We start from the raw sequence: 26,086 nt of genomic DNA, 5'->3' as shown, positions 1-26,086 counted from the left end.
TGTACTAGACAGTTTAGTCAGATTGGGTGCTGGGATCTTTAGTTTGGCTAAGTTCTGGAATCTCGTTGGGCGGGAAGACAATTTGAATTGTAGTTGATCTGTGAACCAGTGCATATCTCTATTTTGGATGGCTTTATGTATCAGCGTCATAGATTTATAATATTTATATATTATTAATTATTATATTATATTATATTATTTAATATATTATATATATAATATTATATATATAATTATATTATATATATAATATATATAATATTATATATATAATATTATATATATATATTATATAATATATATATATATCCAACAAGCTCTTCCAACAAGCTTTCCCAGACGCTTAATCTTACTGTGACTGACAGACTTCCTAATTACTGACAAACTTACTGTGACTGACAGACCTCCTAATTACCAGGTATCCCTTAACTATGGACGCTGTATCAAGTACTATTTTTAAGAATCTGCAACTGGACAATTTATCTTTGAGCTCAAAAATTCACTTTATTTCATATATATATTAGGCACTGCTTATATTTATATTTATTGCTACGTTAAATAGTTATACTTCTTATATAAAATATTATATTTCTTTATTACCAGTTAAAATATTATTACTTTATTTAGCACTATGTTAAATTGTCAACCAGTTATACTGTTCCATATGTTATACGGTTCCATGTAAAGCTCCGCTCTTTGTTGAGCAGTTCTTCGTTGTATGTAAACCGGAGTGATTTGTAGTCCCTACAAGAACTTCGGTATATAAAAATTAAAAATAAATAAAATAAATAAATAAAATATTATATTAATATTAATATTATATTAATATTTATATATTAATTATATATTATTAAATTTATCATAGTGGATAATACTTTAAAATCGTCGGCTCAGTGTGCTGCAGCAGTCAAAAAAGCAAATAGAATGTTAGGAATTATTAGGAAGGGAATGGTTAATAGAACGGAAAATGTCATAATGCCTCTGTATCGCTTCATGGTGAGACCGCACCTTGAATACTGTGTACAATTCTGGTCGCCGCATCTCAAAAAAGATATAGTTGCGATGGAGAAGGTACAGAGAAGGGCAACCAAAATGATAAAGGTTGAAGAGGTTAGGGATGTTCAGCTTGGAGAAGAGACGGCTGAGGGGGGATATGATAGAGGTCTTTTAAGATCATGAGAGGTCTTGAACGAGTAGATGTGACTCTGTTATTTATACTTTCGAATAATAGAAGGACTAGGGGGCATTCCATGAAGTTAGCAAGTAACACATTTAAGACTAATCGGAGAAAATTCTTTTTCACTCAACGCACAATAAAGCTCTGGCATTTGTTGCCAGAGGATGTGGTTAGTGCAGTTAGTGTAGCTGGGTTCAAAAAAGGTTTGGATAAGTTCTTGGAGGAGAAGTCCATTAATGGCTATTAATCAATTATACTTGGAGAATAGCCACTGCTATTAATTGCATCAGTAGCATGGGATCTTCTTGGTGTTTGGGTAATTGCCAGGTTCTTGTGGCCTGGTTTTGGCCTCTGTTGGAAACAGGATGCTGTGCTTGATGGATCCTTGGTCTGACCCAGCATGGCAATTTCTTATGTTCTTATGTTCCCTGGATAATCGCATGCAGTTCTGGCTGAGATCATGTTTGCCATAGACTAGCCACAGGGCAGGAGCAAAACATGCAAAAGCTTTTTGCCTAGTGGATATCTGTTCAACTTAAGCCAAATTAGATACATTTTCATGATTGCTGTCATAATTGAAGGGCACAGTTCAGCCAGATGCTTGGGTCCACGTAATGAATCTAAGAAACAAAGAAACTGATCTTATTTATTTCCTTACATGTATTAATTGCCTCTCTGAACCACTCAAAGTGATGTTCAACATTTGTAAATCATTAACATAGAAAAATGTAAAATAAACAAATGCAATACTAAAATATAGTAAATCTAAAATCAGTAAATATAGTCCATAACTAAATAACATTAACACACACGTTTAAAAATTCAAATCGATCCTTCACCCTCTCAAATATACTCATATTCTCAAAGGTCAAGCAGGGTGGTAGTCCTCACACATGGGTGACATCATCGTATGGAGCCTGGCATGGGACTTTGATCTCAAAGAATCTAGAGCTTTCAAACATGCCCTACTGAGCACGTGCAGCTGTAGTTATCACCTCGCCCCCTAGGCAGACTCCCTCAGTCGTGTGCCCCCCCCCCCCCCCGGCGGAGCGTGTGGTTGCTGGAGCCGTGTGTCTCACTGTATTCTGTTTGCTCTCTCCTCATAATTTTTGTAAGTGATTTTTTCTAGAGCTGCAGCCATTTTCTTTCCTTTACCTTATGGTAGTTTTTTATTTCTTTTCCTTTTTCTTCTCCTTTCCTCTATCTGTCAGCCGCATGATGGGCCTTAGTCACTGTGCAGTCTGGCAGAGTCTATTTCTATCCCTTATTTAAAAACAAAAAAAACTACACTGGTAGTTTTGTATCTGGGTCCTCTCCTTGCTCTGTCTGTTTTTGTACTTTTGTCAGGTGCTGGCAGGACTAACTGAATACAATACATGAGTGATCGGTGTAGGCTTCTGAGCGTAGGGACTCGCCTAAGTTCTACCTAGGCAGGAGTTCCATGACTTTTCATCAATCGATCGGCATTGATGGAGGTTCAGACAGTTCAGAGATCGAGGACCACACTGTTTCTGTTTGGGAACACATTCAACGGAGCAAGTCTCCACAGGCAAGAGCCTTGGATGAATTAGCCTCCCCTCCTGCTTGCCACTGAAGGCAGTGCAGTTTCCTTGTGAGAGAGGGTGAGCAGTAACCTGGGCAAGCAGCATGCTACCGCACCTTTAGTGCCATGCCCAGTACCGGTTGCCTGTGCACTCCTGATCTGATGCATCGATGTAAGGACTGCGTCGGGGACCAAGACTACCATTGAGTGCCATGGTCACCCTTGATGCTGTCAGGGTGCCCTTGATGCCGTAAGGGCCCTCTGTGCCATAGGCATCTATGGACATGGAGTCTTGATTCACCAGAGTCATTGAGTGCTTTGGGCCTCGATATGGTGGAGTAGAGGCACTGACCTCTATTGTTGGGGACCAGGTCTGCCATCAAGCGCCATGGTCCCCCTCGATTCCATCAGAGCCACCCTTGATGTCTGTGCTCTTGATGCCATCAATGCCTTGGTGCCGTTGAGGTGCGTGGCCTTGATGCCGCGGTAGCCCTTGGGGCCATTGTGCGTGGCCTCAATACCATTGTGGTGCGGAGCCGCCATGGAGGCAGTCATGCATGTTGGCCACTGATGCCTTTCATTGTCACGCTTGACGAAGTCGAGCACCACCAACGAGGCACGGGGATCACCATTGAGCGCCCTGGTCATCCCCAAGGCCGTTGACTGCTGGGGCTCTTGAGAGCCCTTGAGTGCCACTGAAGCCCTTGAATGACAGGGGTTTGGCCTTGTATGGATTGAACACCATGATGTCATTTGCTCAAAGCACCCTGGTACGTGAAGCATCCAGGTTTAATGGTCTGGTGCCCTCGAGGCTCCTTGGCAGTGTCCCGACAGGGCACTGAGGTGCATTGTGCTGTTCTATCACTGGGCTACGGCTATCGGGCACCATGGTTGCTGCTGATCTTGGGATTGGGGGGACATCGGAGGCCCCGCCTGGATTCGTGCATCATCACTGTTAATGAGCGCTAGCGAGGCTATCGTCAGCCATAGCTGCTGGTGAGGGATGCCATTGAGCTTGCAGCATCAACATCCTCAGATGAATAGGTAAGCCAAGGGGAACAGTTGATGGCTCTGGCAGTCATCTGTTACTCTGGGCACTGATGGGGGCATGTCGAGGCTGCAGAACCTCTGCCTGCAGATTCTTCTGGCATCCTTGGTACTGCTGGTCCATTGAGGTCTTCGGTGCCGCCGGGTTGCTGAGGACCTGGGCACCCGTGGCACCGAGGATGGCGCTATTTACTGTTTAACTGATCAAAATTCGGTCTAGCGCTGTTGAAGCCCTGGTTGTAGTGTCGTTTAGTGCTCTTGATGTGATCTATCGTTGGTGAACGTGAAAGTGCTGTGGGCCCTGTAGGCACCGTCACCACTGTGGGCACCAATGGACATGGTCGGATGCTGCAGGACATGACCGCAGAGCACCATGGGCATAGTCTGTCACCATGGATTTCGCTGCTGTCATTCCTTGAGGAAAATGGCAGTGAGCCATTCCCAAAGCAGTTTCATGGGTTGTGTTCAACCTCTTGGAGCATTATCAGGTACTGGAGGGGGGTGATGACATAGAATGCCACCCACCACCATGCCATACCCAGAGCCTCAGTGGTACTGGGGATGCAGTTGTCACACTGATCCTTTGCACTGCACTTCAAGTTGCTGTGACAGTGGAGCGAAGTATGCGCGGTCGGGTACGGCAAGGCATCTACCCCAAGCACTTCGGGCGATGACAGGCAGCATTCTCCTTGGCTGTGCAATTCTCAGCCATGCCAGGGTTCTACCATTGTCACGTCAAGGTCTCAGCCTCCTCATCAGTTCTGCACCACAAAGTGCTGGGAAGCACTGGCAAGGAAGGCGTCATCACACACTCTGTGTGATTTGCCTTTTGACAGAGCGCAGCCACAGACTCTAGCAAGTGGTGCTCGATCCTTGCTGCGCCGTGAGATTCTACCCACAAGCATGGCGAATGGGGTCATAGGTGTGCTGCTATCCATAGAATTGGATACCACTGTATGAGTTCTAGGCAGCGTGCTTTTACAGCGGAGGGCTCTAATTTCCATTTCCCTTCTACGTTATCGGTGTGTGTGTGTATTTGTTTCCCTCGTGGCGAGCACAACAGGTTGTGCGCCACAGCTAGAGGACTGACCTATGACTGCATTCCTGGTCGATCCCTAAGGGGAGTAGACACCAGGAGGGTAGTGTCAGGAGTCTTCTCCTTCCTCAGAAGAGGAATATGTCTTTCAACCCCTTCTCCGTCACACATCCCTTAATTGGAAAGCACCTGGGGCTCCAGTCCTGGCAGGTTTATCGGTGAACAAGAGCTTGTTTTTTTTTTTTAATCTGTGCATCTCCTTGTAGGCCAGGACTGGGGGTGGCATCAACGGTCATCTGACCGTTTTTGCTGGGGCCCCTTTGATTACCGTGGTGGCTTTCCTCATCTGAACATCAGTGATTGTGTCTCAACTGGAGAGTTGACAGATTTTTTTGGGATTGGAAGGCCCCTATTCCCTTTGCTTTCTTGTCCCTTCAGGAAGGAGGGATTCAGCTGGGTTCCAGGGCAACTCTTCTGGGTTCCTCTTTGGACGCCTTGTGGGATCCGAGAGCTGATCGCGCGGTAGCGCTCTCCTTAGGTTGTCCTAAGGCGCACAGCAGGTCTATTTCACGAGGGAGCCTTTCCAGAGTAGCTCCCCGGTGAAGATTAGGTGTTTCTCCTGTCCAGGAGTCAGTTTTGACACCTGCTGAGCTCAATAGGCGTTTTTTGATAAGGACCACTATTGCAAGTCATTCTCATCTGCGGGACCCTACCTCAGTGAGGAAGGTTCTGGTCCATCTAATTGGCGAAGTATGCCTTTCAACCTATCGCCATATCCATGACTGAGGGAGTTGGGGGATGAGGGACCCCACAACAGAGGTGCTGCTCTTTGGTTGCAGTGGCTTGCAAGCTAAACTTCCCTATTTTAGGGATAACCCTGTCTGCTTACAGGGGGGAGTCCTGGTTCATGCAACAATTGTTCCATTTACGAGACTTCCAGCTTCCTTGGGGAAAGTAATTGCCATCATGGCTAAGGTATTAATACCTAAGCCAGGATCGAGGCAATCTGTTCCTAGAACACCCTTGCCCCTTCCCTGGTACCCTTTAGAGTTTTCAGGCCAGTAGAGAAATCCTGTTTAACAGGGGTTTGCACTTGCAGCACCCTGGCTTTCAGTCTCTTAGTGAACATAAGAACATGCCATACTGGGTCAGACCAAGGATCCATCAAGCCCAGCATCCTGTTTCCAACAGTGGCCAATCCAGGCTATAAGTACCTGCAAATACAGAAAAACTAAGTCTATCCCATGCTACTGATGCTAGTAATAGCAGTGGCTATTTTCTAAGTCAACTTGATTAGTAACAGGTAATGCACTTCTCCTCCAAGAGCTTATCCAAACCTTTTTTTAAACCCAGCTACACTAACCTCACTAACCACATCCCCTGGCAACAAATTCCAGAGTTTAATTGTGCATTGAGTGAAAAAGAACTTTATCTGATTAGTTTTAAATGTGCTACTTGCTAACTTCATGGAGATCCCCCTAGTCATTCTATTATCTGAAAGAGTAAATAACCGATTCACATTTACCTGTTCTAGACCTCTATCATATCCCCCCTCAGCCATCTCTTCTTCAAGCTGAACAGTTCTATCCTCTTTAGTCTTTCCTCATAGGGAGCTGTTCCATCCCCTTTATCATTTTGGTCACCCTTCTCTGTACCTTCTCCATTGCAACTATATATCTTTTTTTGAGATGCGGCAACCAAAATTGTACACAGTATTCAAGGTGCAGTCTCATCATGGAGCGATAGAGGCATTATGACATTTTCTGTTTTATTAACCATTCCCTAACTAATAATTCCTAACGTTGTTTGCTTTTTTGACTGCTGCAGCACACTGAGCTGACGATATCAATGTATTATCCACTATGACGCCTAGATCTTTTTCTTGGGTTGTAGCACCTAATATGGAACCCAACATCGTGTAACTATAGCATGGGTTATTTTTCCCTATATGCATCACCTTGCACTTATCCACGTTAAATTTCATCTGCCATTTAGATGCCCAATTTTCCAGTCTCACAAGGTCCTCCTGCAATTTATCTCAATTCGCTTGTGATTTAACTACTCTGAATAATTTTGTTTCATCTGCAAACTTGATTTCCTCACTCGTCGTTTTTCTTTCCAGATCATTTATAAATATATTGAAAAGCACGGGTTCCGGTACAGATTCCTGAGGCACTCTACTGCCTACCCCCTTCACTGAGAAAATTGTCCATTTAATTCTACTTTCTGTTTCCTGTCTTATAACCAGTTTGTAAACCACGAAAAGACATTGCCACCTATCCCATGACTTTACTTATCCTAGAAGCCTCTCATGAGGACCTTTTGTCAAATGCCTTCTGAAAATCCAAATATACTACATCTACCAGTTCACCTTTATCTACATGTTTATTAACACCTTCAAAAATTGAAGCAGATTTTTGAGGCCAGACTTGGTTTGTGTAAAGCCATGCTGACTTTGTTCCATTAAACCATGCCTTTCTATATGTTCTGTGATTTTGATCTTTAGTACACTTTCCAAGCTAACTGGTCTGTAGTTTCACAGATTGCCCCTGGAGCCCTTTTTAAATATTGGGGTTACATTTGCCAATGTCCAGTTATCAGGTACAATGGATGATTTAAATGATAGTTTACAAATTTTTACTATTAGATCTGAAATGTCATTTTTGAGTTCCTTCAGAACCCTGGGGTGTATACCATCCGGTCCAGGTGATTTACTACTCTTCAGTTTGTCAAGTCAGGCCTACCACATCTTCTATGTTTACCGTGATTTGGTTCAGTCCATCTGAATCATTACCCAATACCCATGAAAACCTCGAACGGGTATCTCCCCAACATCCTCTTCAGTAAACACCTATGCGAAGAAATTGTTTAATCTTTCCACGATGGCCTTATCTTCTCTAAGTGCCCCTTTAACCCCTCGATCATCTAACAGTCAAACTGTCTCCCTCGCAGGCTTTCTGCTTCGGAACTTGCTCTTAGTTTCAGCTGTTCTAAGCAGGCTGAGGGCTTTATCTCAGAGGGTAACTCCCTGTTGGAATCGGCAGTGAGTTATTTGCTTGGGGTTGAGTTATACAACCTAGTGACTTGTGCTTACCCCCAACAGTCCAGCAATTTGCCTTCTTGTGTTCTTTGCCCTTCCAACTTCCAATTGGAATTTCGGGCAGAGAGTGGTGGAAAGCCAAGGCATTCGTGGTATATCTTAGTGAATACCTGCAGGGAAAGATGCACCACTTTTTCCCTATATGTTCTCCAAGCTCTGGCCACTACTGCCTTTAGCTTTTCTCACTTCACTAGGTTGCCCAAAGTGTCTTCCTGCTCACCTGAGGTATACTGTAGACAGGATGGATAGCTCTACCCTTGACACAGAGCAGTGTGGTTGAACTTCAGGCCTAATGTAACTCCTTGCTCAGGGTTTGGGCTAGCGATCCCATTCAGGGATTGCCTTTCATCTCTTGAAACTCTTAATGCTGTTCTGCTGGTCAGCTGTGTCTGGTGCTTTGGCACATAGCATCTGTCACAGACCCTGCCATTGTTGATTATTCTTCCAAGTGTTTGGGTTTTCTGCCTGTTATGCCTATTTGCCAAACATGGCTACATATCTGCAGAGACATTTTGTCCTTCAGATGTCAATGGACCACAGTTTCTTTCTAGGGAGTTCTTGAGTCCCAGACTTTTTTTTTTTGTTGTCTTGGAGCACCAAAGGAAACCTTTGTGGTCTTAGTCCTAGAGTCCTTCTCTTGTTTACATCTCTAGACTTTTTACTGTATCCAGGAGGTTCTAGACCTACTGTTGTCAGGGTTTGCTTAACTGAAATACTGCTTGTAATGTATTCCGTGATGTGGAGTATGTTTCTTGCTGGCACTCGCATTGCCTTAGGCGCCTCTGCTACACATTGGGATTTTGTGCTCTGTCTTTTCTATGGTTTTTTTCTCTTTGTAGATCACAACTCTTTTTTTCCTCCTAGATCCTTTTGTGGTTTGGCTGCCTCACAGGCAAAAAGGAGAGAGGTGGTGCTTTCAGCATGGGGCGGTTTCCCCTCTTTGACCTGCTTGGACAGCCTATAGCTTGGGATTCACCCATGTGTGAGGATTACCATCCTACTTGACCTTGGAGAAAGTAGAGTTGCTTACCTGTAACAGGTGATCTCTTAGGACAGCAGGATGTTAGTCTTCACAAAACCCACCCACGTCCCTTGGGAGTTGGCTTCTCCATGTATTAGCTATATCATGGACTGAAGGACTCTGCCTAGAGGGCAGGGTGATGATTACAGCTGCACATGCTTAATAGGGCATGTTCGAAAGTTCTAGAATCTTTGAGATCAAAGTTCCGGACCGGACTCAGCTATATACCCCATAGATATTCTTCACCCTCTGACATCTCCTAATAAATAACACAAATGAATATATAAAAATATTACATAGAAATGTTACTGCAGAAAGCCTATATGGCCTATCAGGTCTATCTGCACCAATTATTTAGCTTTGCAATCTCTTAATACTCCCTCAGAGATTCTGTGTTTTTCATGCTTTCTTGAATTCAGATACTGTCCTTGTCTCCACCATCTCCACAGTGAGACTGTTCCCTGCATCCACTATCCTCTCTGTGTAGAAATATTTCTTTAGATTATTTCTGAATCTACCCCTTTTCACCATCATCCTATGACCCCCTTGTTCTAGAGCCTCCTTTCCATGGAAAGAGACCTGCCTACTGTGGAAACTTTGGACGTATTTAAATCTTTCATATCTCCCCTATTTTGCCTTTCCTCTAGGGTATGCAAGCTTAGGTCTTGAAGACTATCGTCATATGCTTTAGAATGAAGACCACTGATCATTTTAGTAGCCTCCCTCTGGATCGACTCCAGCTGGTTTATATCCTTTTGAAGATGCTGTCTCCAGAACTGAATATAATATTCCAAATGAGGTCTTCTTTTATCTGTTGACTATTACTCCCCCTCTGTGCCCTAGGGTTATATATTAAAAAAACAAAAAAAAACCAAAAACCTCATCTACATGCTGAGTTAAACTAGTATGGTAAAAAAGGTATTTAGAAACTCCTTATCATAATACAGGTCTTCTATATTTAAAAGTCAACAAATTGATTTTATTCAGTATAACAATTAGTGCCTTAGCCTTAAAGCAGACCATTTGGAACATAGGAACAGAAGATATGCCATATTGGGTCAGACCAAGGGTCCATCAAGCCTAGTATTTTGTTTCCAAAAGTACCTGGCAAGTACCCAAAACGTTAAAAAGATCCCATGCTACTAATGCTGGCAACAAGCAGTTGCTCTTCTCTATTGATTAATAGCAGTTTATGGACTTCTCCTCCAGGAACTTATCCAAACCTTTTTTTAAACCCAGCTACACTAACTGCACTAACCACATCCTCTGATAATGAATTCCAGAGCTTATTTGTATGTTGAGTTAAAAATAATTTTCTCCGATTAGTTTTAAATGTGTTAACTTGCTAACTTCATGGAGTGCCCCCTAGTCCTTCTGTTATCCAAAAGAGTTAAATAACCAATTCACCTTTACCCATTCTAGATCCCTCATGTCTTCTCCAAGCTGAACAGCCCTAATCTCTTTAGCCTTTCCTAATAGGGAAGCAGTTCCATGTCCTTTGTCATTTTGTTCGCCCTTCTCTGTACCTTCTTCAGTACAACTATATATTTTTTTGAGATGTGGTGACCAGAATTGCTCACAATATTAAAGGTGCAGTCTCGCCATGGAGTGATACAGAGGCATTAAAACTTCCTTTGTTTTATTTGCCATTCCCTTCCTAACATTGCTTGCTTTTTTGACCGCTGCAGTGCACTGAGCCGACGATTTCAGTGTAATATCAACTATGTTGCCCAGATCTTTTTCCCGGGTGGTAACTCCTAATATGGAACATCATATAAGTACGGCATGGGTTATTTTCCCTATATGCATCATTTTGCACTTCTCCACATTATATTTCATCTGCCATGTGGATGCTTAAATCTTCCATTCTCACAAGATGCTCCTGCAATTTATCACAACCTGCTTGTGATTTAACTAGTCTGAATAATTTTGTGTCATCTGCAGATTTGATCACCTCACTCATCGTACCTCTTTCCAAATCAGTTATAAATATGTTAAAAAGCACGGGTCCAAGTATAGATCCCATAGGCTGTTTACCTTTTCCAGTGTGAAAAAGTTAAACAGTGGAAATGAAGTAAATGGGACAAGCTCAAGGCTTGTCCCATTTGCTTTCAGCTGTCTGCAGAGGTTAGACTGACTATCAGTTATCAACCCCCAATCCTTTAAACTTCATCCTATACTCGATAGACAACCAGTGGAGTTCCAAAAGTATCTATTTATTTATATTCCATCTTTTGGCACTTCAAAGTGGATTACATGCGGGTATTTCCCTATTCCCAGAGGGTTTACAATCTAAAGCCAGGATTCATCAAACTATCGCATGCGATAGGAAGAGGGGTGTGTTTTATGGTAATAGTGCACTTCGTGATAAATAGGCTGTCTTAGCACTTCGCATAGGTATTACTGCAGAGTGCGATAACTTTTTCGTACTTTGCGGTAAGTGCCACAATTATTGCAATTCCTACCTACAATCACTGGGGGGAGGGGGGGAAGAGAGAGAGAGAGCGCCTAGTAGTCTTAGGTATTTATACCTCTATATGATGCCCACCTAGTTACTCGAGGTGAGGTTTAGGTAGTAGTGTAAGGGGTTAGGGGCCACTTTGACATTCAGAGTGAGACTTAGGAACAGAAAAGTACACTCTTGTGAAGTTTTGATGTCCTTCGGAGTGAGGAAACTCACATACACAAAGATGAGATTTGTACAGTGTTCTCTCAACCTCGCTTGATGTTACCTGGGTAGAGTGTCCATCAAGCTGTTCTGTTCGTACGTGTCACTCTGAATGTCAAAGTGGCCCCTAACCCCTACACTACTAACTAAACCTCACCTCAAGTAACTAGGTGGGCCTCATATAGAGATATAAATAATAGGGATGTGCATTCGTTTTCAACGAATGTGCTATCCGCAATGAATATGTCCCTATTCGTTTGATTCGGGAGTCTGCGAAACGCATGGCGATTTCCCCCCCACGAATGAAACACATCATTAGTTTCATTCATTTGGTTCGCAGTGCTTTCTTAGTAGCCTTTTGTTTTCCCCGATTTTTTTTTTTTTTTTTTTTTTTTTTTTTTTTAAGAAGCTGCTTGCTTCGCGGAGCGGCCCCCGGTCCCTCGAGAGATTTACATTCACCCGTGCGAGTCCTTTGGTGATTTTGTAGGCCTCTGTTGTTTCCCCTTACGATTTTGACCTCTCCTCCCGCAGGGTCCAGGCAGCGCCCGGGGGGGTGAGGGCGGCAGGAGGAAGGAGGCATATGGAGCGGCCGCTGGCCACCGCCCCGTGGGTCAACAAGCGGACATGAGAGCATTCGGGCATGCATTGTAAGGCGCGCCGCCTGTGCCGGAGTCTCGCGCTTACCCCGCGTGCCCCATCCCTTCCCGGATCCCGCTCCATAGCCTGGCCGGTCCGGCGTGAGCTCGTAAACCTGGTGCTAATCCGTTCTCTTGGGTGTATGTATGCACGCATCCCTGCCCCCGGCTCATCCCTTTCCATCCCCCAGATTTTCTCGGCCCGTGACGATCCCCTGCAGCCCCTGCCGATCTCTACCCACTCCATGAATAGCACCCCCCCACCTCAGCTCTGCCAGCCTGTCTTGCCCCTATCAACTTTGTGCCACTCTGCCTTGCTGCCATATACCAGATGACCCTACTCCTTGTGGTGTTCTTGCCACTATCGTGGTTCCTCAGTGTGTTGATGCTAGTCTTTCTTTGCTGCTTGTCCCTTTATCGGTGCCTTGTGGTTTTTTCTGACTCCCTTTCTGCTTGCTATGTTCCCCCCTTCATTGTGCTGTAGGATGTTGATGCCACTTGTCTTGCCACTTTGCCTGTCGTGCTGCCTTCGAGGGTTCATGCAACTGTTATCGGTGCTCTCTTTTGAAGCTGTGGTGTGTTTTTGACACTCTCGTTGCTGCTTTGCACCTCTGTTAAAGCCACTCCTGGTACCCCTTTGCCCCTTTACAGTGCCTTAGGCTATTCATGCCATTTTGGTGCCACTTTGCCACAGTCTAAGTACCTTGGAGCTCTTTTCTCATTCTCCCCAGAAGTTTCATCCGAATTGATAAGAGAACCCCCAATTCTGCAGCCAAAAATAGGCCGCAAAAACTTCCCCCATTGACTTTAATGGCAAACGGAAACAAATGAAACTAATAAACAAATTGTCTTTTTTCCTCTATGAAACTAATGAAACGAATTTGGGTCCCCACGAAACGAAAATACGAAACAAATTTTTTCCTTCTGCACATCCCTAATAAATACCTAATTACTATAAGGGCCTTATAGCTTGTCTGTCTGTCTGTCTGAGCTTAAAATACTGAATGCTATTTGCGAAAAGATCGCAAAGTGCGATAAAGTTATATCGCACAGCGTAACGCAAATGAAAAAGGTGTAGTTATTTCTGGCATTAAAACTGTGCGATTATGGCTTCGCAAATTGTGAAGCCAGCCCACTTGGACAGAAATCCCGCCCCATAACATGGCTTGGAAAATAACCCCCTAGATTTGTACCTGAGGCAATGGAGGGTAAAGTGACTTGCCCAAGGTTACAAGGAGTGGCAGTGGGTTTTGAACACTGGTTTTCCTGATTTGTAGCCTCCTGCTCTAACCATTATTTCCTTTTCCCCTAACAGCAACTGCACTGCTGTGCTTTGCCTTTCTTGGGCAACCCTTGATATAGCCCATATATAGTCTAGTTCAGTTCCTCAAGGCCCACACCCTAGATGGAAAAGATATATCTTTGATATATTTCAGAAGGCTGGATATTCCTTAACTAAATAACTCGTACAGTAGCTTATTCCAAAGAGCATAAACAGGCTGTATTTCTGGTTGACAGCAACCTGCCTTATTTGATATGCTACCAATAAAACATCTCTCCACCCCACGTGAGAGAGGATTTAGTGAAATTGGCACTTCCTGAAAGAGGTTGGTTCCAGCCCATAACTTTCCTTAAATGTCAGGCAAGGAGTCTTAAATAGCAACCAACATACACCTGAAACCTAGAACATGTTAGAAGATAGACTATACAGCTCATTCAGCCTAATGAATAGCCTCCTAAGCCAGGGATTGTGGGTTCATGTCCCACCTCAGGTGGTATTAAGAGACCTTGGAGTGGCCAACTACCTCATAACAATATTTTCTGCAAACAGAAGAAAGATATTTGTCAGAGGGGACCCTTATACACAATGTTTTTGGGTACTTGCCACGTACTTGTAGCCTGGATTGGCCACTGTTGGAAACAGGATGCTGGGCTTGATGGACCCTTGGTCTGACCCAGTATGGCATAATCTTATATTCTTATTTTCTGATAACTGTCCTCTCTACCAATTTAGGTTCAGGACCAAAAAGTTCTGATTCATGCATTTGGAATGCTGAAATCTAAAGGAACTGCACGTGATAAGGGTGATAGACTGATCTGCACGGAACAGGAGAGAGACCTTGGGGTGATAGTGTCTGATGATCTGAAAGTAGCAAAGCAGTGTGACAAGGAGGTGACTAGGACCAGAAGGATGCTAGGCTGATAACTAGCAGAAAAATGGAGATGATATTAATGCCCTTGTACTGGTCAGTAGTATGAGGCCTCTGTTCAGGTGTTCATTTATGGAAACCATATCTCAAAAAAAGTGATCAGAGGAAAGCAACCAAAATGGTGTGAAGTTGCACCAAAAGACACATGAAATGAGACATGAATACCTAAATATGTATACTGGAGAGGAAGGATAGAGGGATATGATACAGGTTTTTAAAACCTTGAAAGACATTAAAACTGCACAATAATAAAACCTTTTCCAATGGAAAGGAAACTGTAGAATAAAGGGTCATGATATGAAGCTCCAGGGAATAGACTCAGGAACAATATTGTGAAATATTATTCCTGGAAAAGGTGGTGAATTCTTGTAATGCTGTCCTAAAGTAGAGGGATTGCCTTCTCAAACTAAGGAGGATCTCCCCCCAGGCCTTCTCATTCATTTCAGAGGTACAATGTGGCCTTTCTCAGAAAAAAAAATTAGGGACATTTAGTCTCTAAGGCAAGGGAAAATTATCTGTCCTCATTCATCCCTGTTATTATCAATGTAAATAAGGGATTTTTCTAGAAGATGCGGGACGGAGGTGTGTTACGTGCCATGTGCTGTAAATCTTCCTCTTAAAAATTGCTCCCTATTGGCAGCTCTGAGTAAGAAAGATGTCTGCTGGAGAGGACTTTCTCCCTCTTTCCAAGACTGAACATGAAGGCTGTCTTGTATTTAAAAATTAGAGCCAGATTTACCAGAGGTTTTTCCCATAGGACACAGCATGTGGACATCCATCGATAAGGAAGGATGTATGTGACTGTCAGTCCCGTTGCCTTTCAGAGTCTGAACTGCCGTTTTAATATTGTGCCTTCTCTGTTTGCAGAATATTCTTTGGATAATGCAGACCACTTCCCATCAGCTTTGGAAACCTTGGATGGTACAGATAATGTGGAATTAGGAATAACCAAAATAAAAAAAAAACGTGGCCGACCTCGAAAGAATAAAAAGATAAAAAACATGTCCTCCACCTCCAAACATTTGTTATGCACTGTTTCCCAGCAGCCTCAAGTGAAAGGTGATGGAATAACCAAAATTGACCTTAGTGTTGAAAACATTGAAATTCCACAACCTCCGAAAATTCCTAAGAAACGTGGAAGAAAGTCAAAAGCGGAGCTGATGATGATACGGTTAGCCCAGGGGTTAGAAAGTCACACTCCAGAGCAGAACCATAACCATAAAGTGAATGAAAGCAATGCAGCAAATGATACAGAGATGACACCAGGAGGCCGTCCCAAGAGACGAGCAGCAAAAGTGTAAGTAACACATTGCTATACTGTGCAGTCTGCTCATCTCTTAGTAATACCTGTGATCCTCCTTTAGGTAATGTCTCTGCTCTACAAGGACAAACTTTGGCTGTAGATTAATTTTTGGTTTTTATATTCCAAGCCACTGGGTTCTAGACTGTTTGCAGCTCATAAATATTCATCATGAATATCCTGAAAACCTGTGTGGCTGTGGAGTCCCGAAGACTAGTTTGGGACTTGATCATTGATGGTTACACTGAAAGATTGCCCGAGGTCCATTGAGCTGAACCCTTCTCTAACTGCTTTGCAGCTTTGTAGTTATCCAAAGGAAAACTAAAAAAAAAATAAAATCTCCCTGATCTTCAGCACAGTAAAAAAAAAAAAAAAAAAGCTTTACAGATCAAAGTTCCATCGTTTCTGTTCTAATTCTGAGCAATGCAAGTTATGCCAAGCTCTTATTTATTTATTTATTTATTTGGAACTTTATATGCCGACATTCATGTGCAAAAGTACATATCATATCGGCTTACAGCGAAACGATAGAAGCTTAAAACGAATGCGTTACATCGAACAGGGGTTACATGAACTGGGATCCAACTTGCAAAGAAATACTATGTTCTTCCTCGTAAATAATAGTGTGGCAAAACAGAACTTAGAAGTTATATCATGAAGGAAACATATCCTCAGTTAGATTAGGGGCTAATGGGTTGGGGTGAAAAGAGAGATGCAAGACCAGACTGCGAAGTAGAATCATTGTTCAGAGCAAAAAGACTCTCTTACCAGTCTTGTACCATGGTCAGGGCTGAAAAAATAGGAATCTTGGGTGTTAGCCAAAATTTTCAGAATCCTTTTTAAACTGTTTTTTTTTTTTTTTTTGCTATCTTGTTCTCTCTTTCTTTCTTTTCCTTCCTCCAGCCTCTTCCTATCCTCTGTGTGTTGCTGCTCCTATCTCCTATTTGGTTATGCAGGAACAAATATATGATTTGGCCTCTGGATATATTTCTGAATAGGGAAGGTACTGCAGTGTGCAATCTGTGGTGAGCAATTTGTGTGTATGCTGGGAGCACTGTGCATGGTATTTAATAAATCTCAGAGAGAATATTTTATTTAAAAAAACCCATTTCAAATGAGGATAAAGCTCCCTTTCAAAAGCAAAAGAGAAATACTCCAGTGTGTAGAGCCTGTTGGCAAAGAGCAGGTCACTCAGCATGTTCTTGGATTGTTTTGTTTCTTGGCCTTTACCTTTGAGGAGTAATTTTATTCTCATTTTAAATTATTTGTATTTAAAAAATATTTTCTTAGCATTCAGACAGCTGAATCCAGAACCAGTGGGTTATGCACCTTTCCAGCAGATAAAGATGGAGCAAAGCTGACCTCAAGGTATATAGTTTGTATACCCCTGCAGAGACATCAGCCCGCCAGTACTCTGTCTCCAGCAGATGGACGTGCATCTCCCTACTGGGGATTGCTTTAAGTTTTAGAAGGAGAAAAGAAGGAAATTTAATTCGTCCCGCTCTCCTGTGGTGATACCTTATGGTTCTTCCCTTAGTCGAGAATTCCTGAGGTGATGTCCTTGAATTCCTAGCTCAGATAAGTGCCTTGATCTGGTATTGGTATTCAGCTGGTGTGGACTTAGCTGTAACAAAAAAAAGCTGAAAGGCAGCAGGTGCAGGAAGCCGAGCATGGCGGTGAAGGTGTATGCCCCCCCCTCCCCGGCAGCTGGAGACCGATTCTGTACTCAGCTGGGATGGCTGAGCTCAGGTAAAAAAAAATCCGTGGAGGGGAATTTTTGTAGGGATTCTTACCTCTTCCTGTTTCGGTGCGCTGATCCACTTGTTCCTGTCTCTGGGGGAATTTGGGGGGGATGTGGGCAGCCTGGCGGTTTGAGCAGTCTTTTGGCTAGGCCCCACGCTCAGGCTTGTCTTATTTGCTATGTGGTAGGCTGCGGTGGTGTGTTCATGTGTTTTTGTGCACCCGAGACTGCTCTCTTCAGTTCTTTCAGATCATGCTTGTACGCCCGACTGTGCATTCCATTATGTGCCGTGTTGAGCGCCGGTTGGGCGCATAGGAGCGCCTACCAGGGCGCCCAATTGTGTGCGCACTGCCTTAGCATCCTGGAGAAGCTCAGTTTGTGTGTTTATCAAGGCACAGTGTTGAGTGCCTAAATTTTGGGCGCACTACTGCCAGACGTTGGTTAGAGCATATTGGCAGACTGGCACCCATAGCAAAGAAGCCTAAGGAGTAGATTTTAATAGATACACGCGCACATCCATGTGCGAGTGCTACCCGGCACGCACACATGGCCACTCGATTTTATAACATGCATGTGCATGTTATAAAATCTGAGTCGGCGCGCGCAAGGGGGTACACAATTGTGCATCTTGTGTACTCCGAGCCACACTGCCTTCCCCGTTCCCTACCCCACTTTCTCTTCCCCTACCTCCCCCACACTTTCCCTCCTACCTTTTTCTTTTTTCTTTTGTTTTAAAACTTTCTTCAGCCCTGGGGCTGAAGTAATTTGCACGCGCCTGCCAACTGGCAAATGGCCACTGTTCCGGGTGCCTCTGACCCCGCCCCCTCCCCGCCCCTTTTTGCAAGCCCCGGGACTTATACGCATCCCAGGGCTTTATGCGCATCGCTGGGCCTTTTTAAAATAGGCCCGGCATGCGTAAATGTTTGAAAATTTGCCCCTAAGTGTTTTGCCCTGTGTGTTATATTTGGACATCCCAAATATGATAACAGATGTTCCCTCTAACTTGTGTCAGCACTATTTGGAGGCTCAGGGAGAATTGCCGCCTTCTGATTTTTACTATGCTTAGTTCTTCGCAGCCTGGTGCGAGAATGGAAAAAGAGCTGCCAGAAGGGTTGCCTGACTTTCGAGCTCCCTTAACTGGTTTGTCACCAGGTGAAGATAGTTCAGTGGGCAAAGGACAGATCCCTCTGCCTTTTCTTGGGTAGAATTTTTTTCAAGAACTGCAGTCCTTTCTTCAGGTGTAGTCCTTGGCCCCGGCCAATCTTAACAGGTCAGTCGCAGGCGGTGAAATCCTACATGCTTGGTGCTGCAGATAAGCGTCGGGGCACGCTTAGATCGGCTCTTGGTCTTCTAATAGGGTCCTGAAAGGCATGGATAATGAAGCTGATCCTTACTTCATGGAGGATGGGGAAATTTCTCCAGGATTGGAGCCGTATAGAACTTATCCCTATCAATTAAAAAACAGAATGAAAATACAAACAAAAAACAAACTTTGAAATGTTTGTATGCTAATACCAGAAGTCTAAGAAGTAAGATGGGAGAATTAGAATGTATAGCAGTAAATGATGACATAGACTTAATTGGCATCTCAGAGACATGGTGGAAAGAGGATAACCAATGGGACAGTGCTATACCGGGGTACAAATTATATCGCAATGACAGAGAGGAGCACTCGGGAGGAGGTGTGGCACTTTATGTCCGGGATGGCATAGAGTCCAACAGGATAAACATCCTGCATGAGACTAAATACAAAATTGAATCTTTATGGGTAGAAATCCCTTGTGTGTCAGGGAAGACTATAGTGATAGGGGTATACTACCGTCCACCAGGTCAAGATGGTGAGACGGACAGTGAAATGCTAAGAGAAATTAGGGAAGCTAACCAAATTGGTAGTGCGGTAATAATGGGAGACTTCAATTACACCAATATAGACTGGGTAAATGTATCGTCGGGTCACGCTAGAGAGATAACATTCCTGGATGGAATAAATGATAGCTTTATGGAGCAATTCGTTCAGGAACCGACGAGAGAGGAAGAATTTTAGATCTAATTCTCAGTGGAGCACAGGACTTGCAGATGACACGAAATTGTTCAGAGTAGTTAAATCACAAGCAGATTGTGATAAATTGCAGGAAGACCTTGTGAGATTGGAAAATTGGGCATCCAAATGGCAGATGAAATTTAATGTGGATAAGTGCAAGGTGATGCATATAGGGAAAAATAACCCATGCTATAATTACACAATGTTGGGTTCCATATTAGGTGCTACAACCCAAGAAAGAGATCTAGGTGTCATAGTGGATAACACATTGAAATCGTCGGTGCAGTGTGCTGCGGCAGTCAAAAAAGCAAACAGAATGTTGGGAATTATTAGAAAGGGAATGGTGAATAAAACGGAAAATGTCATAATGCCTCTGTATCGCTCCATGGTGAGACCGCACCTTGAATACTGTGTACAATTCTGGTCGCCGCATCTCAAAAAAGATATAATTGCGATGGAGAAGGTACAGAGAAGGGCTATCAAAATGATAAGGGGAATGGAACAACTCCCCTATGAGGAAAGACTAAAGAGGTTAGGACTTTTCAGCTTGGAGAAGAGACGACTGAGGGGGGATATGATAGAGGTGTTTAAAATCATGAGAGGTCTAGAACGGGTAGATGTGAATCGGTTATTTACTCTTTCGGATAGTAGAAAGACTAGGGGGGACTCCATGAAGTTAGCATGGGGCACATTTAAAACTAACCGGAGAAAGTTCTTTTTACTCAACGCACAATTAAACTCTGGAATTTGTTGCCAGAGGATGTGGTTAGTGCAGTTAGTATAGCTGTGTTTAAAAAAGGATTGGATAAGTTCTTGGAGGAGAAGTCCATTACCTGCTATTAAGTTCACTTAGAGAATAGCCACTGCCATTAGCAATGGTAACATGGAATAGACTTAGTTTTTGGATACTTGCCAGGTTCTTATGGCCTGGATTGGCCACTGTTGGAAACAGGATGCTGGGCTTGATGGACCCTTGGTCTGACCCAGTATGGCATTTTCTTATGTTCTTATATTGTGGTGCTTTCATAGAGATGTTACCAGTTCTGATTTCCCAGACATTGAAGATGCTGGCGGTACCTGGGGCTAGGAGAATTGAGGCTATCCTTAGGCAGGCCTTTGAAGCAATGGCAGTGAGTTTGCAGATAGCTTCTTCTTGTTCCCTGATGGCTTGCTCTTGTTTGCTTCTCTCTCAAGAGGTCGATGAATCTGGTGTGAAAGTCAGGGCAGTGATGGAACCAGCAGATGCCTTTTTGTCAGATGTGGTCATGGCTAAGAAATTGGTCGGCCGATGCAACCTTCAAGTTTAACCTTATGAAACTACCCTTTAAAGGGCAGTAGCATCAGTAGCATGGGATATACATAGTTTTTGGGTACTTGCCAGATTCTTGTAGCCTGGATTGGCCACTGTTGGAAACAGGATGCTGGGCTTGATGGACCCTTGGTCTTATCCAGTATGGCAATTTATGCTCTTATGTTCTTATGGAGAAAATGGCCAATAAGTGGGGAGAGTCGCAGGTTCCTCGGTTGCCAGAAGATAAGAAACAGATGCCGCGCTCCTTCAGCATGAGAGGTCGTTCTAGGGAATCCAAGCGATTTCGACCCTATAGAGGAGCGGCCTTTCAGAGGGCTCGACCTTTGGGTAGGTCTCTGTCCTTTCATCCCAGGTAGTCCAGATGGGGCGCAGGCTCGAATAGTGGTGCCCCTTGAGCCTCCCAACGAAGGTATGCCAACCCATACCCGGGAACAAGAGATAGGGGATCGCCTCTCTTTTATCATTGGTGGGTTGACATCACGTCAGACAAGTGGGTTCTGGAGGTGATAAGAGATGGCTATGCACTGGAGTTTTCGCAGTATTCCTCAGGATGTTTTCATGGTGTCTCCCTGCAACTCTCCACAGAAGAGAAAGGCAGTGCAGTGTAATTTAATGCTCCTCAATCTGCGGGCTGTGGTTCCAGGGGTCCACGTCTCAAGAAAATACAGGCTGATATTCCATTTATTTTGTTGTGCCCAAGAGGGAGGGCTCTTTTCGCCCCATCTTAGATCTCAAGAGGGTCAACTGTCATTTGCGTGTGACTCGTTTGCATGGCTCTGTTCCGGGGAGTACTTGTTAGTGTCAATCCGGTCCCTAGACTAACATTGGTGTTTTCCTGTTGGCTGAGTGCTGGAACGGTTATCTGTTAGTAATCAAGTTTTGTTAGTTTGTCCATAGTTGACTTTTGCAGACAATACTAGTGGGCTGATGTCACTGCAAGGGTATATATATCCCGTGATGTCAGCTTTGCTCTTTCTCCATCTGCTGGTAGAGGTGCATAACCCTCTGGTTCTGGATTCATCTGCTGTACTAAAGAAAAGGAAATTATCAGGTAAGTAGTAATTTCTCCTTTTCCAATTTGTTTTTATTTAAATTTTCAAAGTACAGAAATCGGTGTATAGCAAGTCTAGAATTTTGTGGTAACTTTTAAGAGCACATTTTATGGGTGCCACAGGAAAAAAGCCAGACACACAGAATTCTGCACTTTTCTTCACATTTTGCCTTTGCTTCAGCTCACTCAATTTATTTTCTCTCCAGCTGAGTTCTTTCACTTCACTTCTGTAGCTACTCCTCATTCCACTGATCCTTCTCTTGTACCTGAGCTGATCCTCTCTTCATCTCCTGCTTACTATAACTGATCCTCATCTTATCTCCCCCCCAGAGCAGATTTAAGTTGGCAGTGCATTGGGCTAAATTTTCTGTTCCTGCTTGGGACCTGACTAGTACTTTATACTGCATGAGATACCTTACAGCCAGGTTTCAAATCACTAGTTGGGCCCTGTGAGGCAGAGTGGGATGCAGTCAGATGCTCTGCCACTCTCCTCTTCTGCTTGTCAAGACAGTGCAGTATGAGAGATTGGAGGGTTGCTTTGGCCTAGCAGGATGGGCTGAGAAAATCATTTTTTAGAGCTGGCGTAAAAGCTGATTTTTCTGCATATGAAAATTCAAAACAGATCAAATCTTGCATGCAGAATGCTTGGCAGCTGATTTCTTGCTGTTTTAGACTGCAAAGATTAATTCTGCACCTTTTACAGCTGAGAAAAATGTTGTTAGTGTAGGCTTCAAAATACATTTCTCAGGCTGAGAAAAACACATTTTTACTGTAGTCTTTAAAATATCTTTAACTGTGCAGTCAGCTGGAACACAGCTAAACGTTTGCATGTAGAACGATTGACAGCTGATTTCTTGCTCTTTTAGACTGCAAGAATTAATTCTGTACCTTTTTAGAGCAACCCCCTTTTTCTACATAGGGAGTTCTTCAGAATATGTGGTAGCTCTTTACTTTAAATACTGCAGCCATCTGTCCATATCATGCTGTTCTAACAACAAAAACACCCTGCTTCTACATATGGAGGAATTCAGATTGTGTGGTAGCCCTTTACTTTAAATTCTGCAGTCATCCATGCTTGAAACGACAAGAAAAACACAAAAATAGAAGTCTAATAATGCCGCAAATGAAATAGTCACAAAAATACACAAGGCAAACATATGACATATGCACATTGCAATGATTTGTTAAAGAGCCATCATACCACCCTTTGGTTTTAGAACATAACTCATGTTCTGTGAAGCCAAGTGGGTCTCATATAATCATCAGTTCAGATAATAGTCTTTGATACAATTTTATCTTATTTGAAACTTTAATAGAAGTGTACTTCCCCTTTAATGTGTCCAACGCTGCCAAGCCCGTCACTATATCATGTTTCGTGGTAGCTGCATCAGGGGCTCCAATTGTGTATAGATAAAGTGAATTGAAGATCCAACTCTTAAAGTTTCTGTTCCAACTTTTTCTAAAGCAATAAAAAAAGACAGAATAAATGCCACTTCACATGGGTAAATATACCAACAATGGAAATGAGAAGAGACCTACTTGAACGCCAGTGTTGCACTGGAGGTGGACTCTTGGCCTGGTGCAGGATTGGTATGGCTGTATAATAGGTGCAGAATTAAATTTTGCAGTCTAAAATAACAGGAAATCAGCTCCCAAGCATGCTACATGCAAGATTTGATTTGTTTTAAAGATATCTATGAAGAAAATGCAGCTTTTAAGCGAACAATAATAGTGATTTTCTCAGACTGAAAAGCCCAGAAATAATTCAATCTAGAAGAGCAAGAAATCAGCTGCCAAGCATTCTATATGCAAGTATTTATGTGTATTGAAGCTCACTGCATAGTTAAAGCTATTTTAAATCCAACAGTAAAAATGTGTATTTCTCAGCTTGAAAAAGCTATTTTGAAGCTAATACTAACAACATTTTTTACTCCCCTTTCAGGAAGCGTCTCCCGCTTCCTGAAAGGGGTCAAACAGATCCAACCACCCCTAAAGTGGCCGGTGCCTCTATGGAATCTCAATCTAGTCCTAGACTTCCTAGCGGGTGCCTCCTTCAGACCCATCCACGGTCTGTCCTTCCGACTACTAACATTGAAGACTGCATTTCTAGTGGCAGTCTGTTCGGTCCATCGCATCTCCGAGCTTCAAGCACTGTCCTGTCGAGAACCGTTCCTCAGGTTCACACCGGAATCCATACAGCTACGCACAGTCCCCTCTTTCCTCCCAAAAATGGTTTCTCACTTCCATCTAAACCAAACCATCTCGCTGCCATCACCAGACAAGCATAAGGACTCTGAAGAATCTCGCCACCTTCACCACCTTAACGTCGGCAGACTCCTAGTCCGATACATGGAAAGGACGGAATCTGTACGAAAGACAGACCACCTATTGGTCCTTCACAGCGGGAAGAAACAAGGGGAACCAAGCCCGCTGGATCAAAAGTGATCAAGGCGGCCTACGTAGAGGCAGGCAAGTCGCCACCTCTACAAGTCAAGGCCCATTCCACTAGAGTCTAAGCAGTGTCCTGGGTGGAAACCAAGTGGATGTCACCCGCCGAGATCTGTCTGGCGGCAACATGGTCCTCCATCCATACCTTCTCTAGGTTCTACCGCCTGGATGTTCAGGCTCGGGAGGACACAGCATTCACAAGGGCAGTACTAAGTGGGCCACAGGCAGCCTCCCACCCGGTTCGGGAGTAGTTTTTGTACATCCCATTGGTCCTGAGTCCATCTGCTACACGCTAGGAAATGGAGAAATTACTTATCTGATAATTTTGTTTTCCTTAGTGTAGACAGAAGGACTCAGCATCCTGACCATGGCTGCCGACAATCATGGAAACCTCGGGGACAATCCCTGAGAGCAAGACAAACACGGATAAGCCAAGCTTCGCTCTAATTAGGACACCCATACCTATCGGGTGTTGGCGCTTCTTGGTTGAGTGCACTGGCGGTCTCCAGCTATAACCACATCAACCAAGTTCATCAAGTTATGCAAGTTTAATCAAAGTTAAGAACATAAGAACATGCCATACTGGGTCAGACCAAGGGTCCATCAAGCCCAGGATCCTGTTTCCAACAGTGGCTAATCCAGGCCATAAGAACCTGGCAAGTACCCAAAAACTAAGTCTATTTCATGTTTCCGTTGCTAGTAATAGCAATGGCTATTTTCTAAGTCAGCTTAATTTAATAGCAGGTAATGGACTTCTCCAAGAACTTATCCAGTCCTTTTTTTAAACACAGCTATACTAACTGAACTAACCACGTCCTCTGCCAACAAATTCCAGAGTTTAATTGTGCGTTGAGTGAAGAGATTGTGCGTTGAGTTAACCAAGTTAATAAAGTTATTCAGTCACACACATATCCACAATTGCTTTTCAAAGAGAATACTGAAGAGCATGGTGTCCTGCAGGGGTATATGTACTAGGGCTGATGTCAGATTGAAATCTGATTCGTCTCCAACTGCTATCAGGAGCAAACTATACCTATTGGTCCTGAGTCCATCTGTCTACACTAAAGAAAACGAAATTATCAGGTAAGTAATTTCTCCATTAATTGCCATCTCTACCTCCTGGGGAGTGATGTCCTTTTCCAAGAATAGACATTGAGCTTCAGTCAAGACCGGAAGATCAATGTCTTCTAAGAACTGATCTATATCAACCAATTTAATGTTCTAATTAGCGTTGTATAATTCCAAATAGAAGCGAAGGAATTGTTGCTGTATATCGTTTTAACTGTGAGGAGTGCTCCTGTTTTATCTTTGATTTTAGTTGTTATATTTTGTGAGTGTATCACCTTTAATTTATTGGCTCGTATTCTGCCTGCCTTGTTTCCTCCTTCAAAGTAAATCTGTTTGACCTGTTCCATACTAAATGCTATTTTAGCAGAGTCTAGTTCTATTTATTTATTTTATTTATTTTAATATTTTTATATACCGACAACAGTTTGCACATCATATCGGTTTACATAAAACATAGACAGTGTCGCCAAAACGACAGGCGTAGCCTTTACAGGGAACATAAAACTGTAGCAAGAGGCTAAATATAGGATAACTGGATACAATATTTTTGAAATACAGATTAGCTAGGTACAAAGTTATTGAAGGGATATCTAGTAATCTGGATCTGCATGCTTCTAGTCTACTGCGGTTGATTTGTATGGGATCATTCTTATGGATCTGTTCAAGTTGGGCTAATTGTTTCAGTAGG

At 43.3% G+C, this 26,086-nt stretch overlaps 1 protein-coding gene across 3 annotated transcripts in view; it reads left to right on the top strand.

Annotated features, from left to right (window-relative positions):
* GTF3C2 (general transcription factor IIIC subunit 2) overlaps window positions 1–26,086 on the top strand; it is a 265,747-nt gene that overhangs the window by 30,655 nt on the left and 209,006 nt on the right. For all 3 annotated transcript variants that reach the window (XR_003855599.1, XM_029595224.1, XM_029595225.1), the window contains exon 3: window positions 15,305–15,734. Coding sequence is in view for 2 of the 3 variants with exons in the window: in XM_029595224.1 (XP_029451084.1) it covers window positions 15,305–15,734 (430 nt within the window). In the remaining variant the exon portion in view is untranslated. The remainder of the gene's footprint in view (window positions 1–15,304; window positions 15,735–26,086) is intronic.

Source organism: Rhinatrema bivittatum, chromosome 3 (genome assembly GCF_901001135.1).
Source record: "Rhinatrema bivittatum chromosome 3, aRhiBiv1.1, whole genome shotgun sequence".
Taxonomy (NCBI): domain Eukaryota; kingdom Metazoa; phylum Chordata; class Amphibia; order Gymnophiona; family Rhinatrematidae; genus Rhinatrema; species Rhinatrema bivittatum.
The sequence above is the reverse complement of the archived record's forward strand: the minus strand, read 5'-3'. Positions and strand labels throughout refer to the sequence as shown.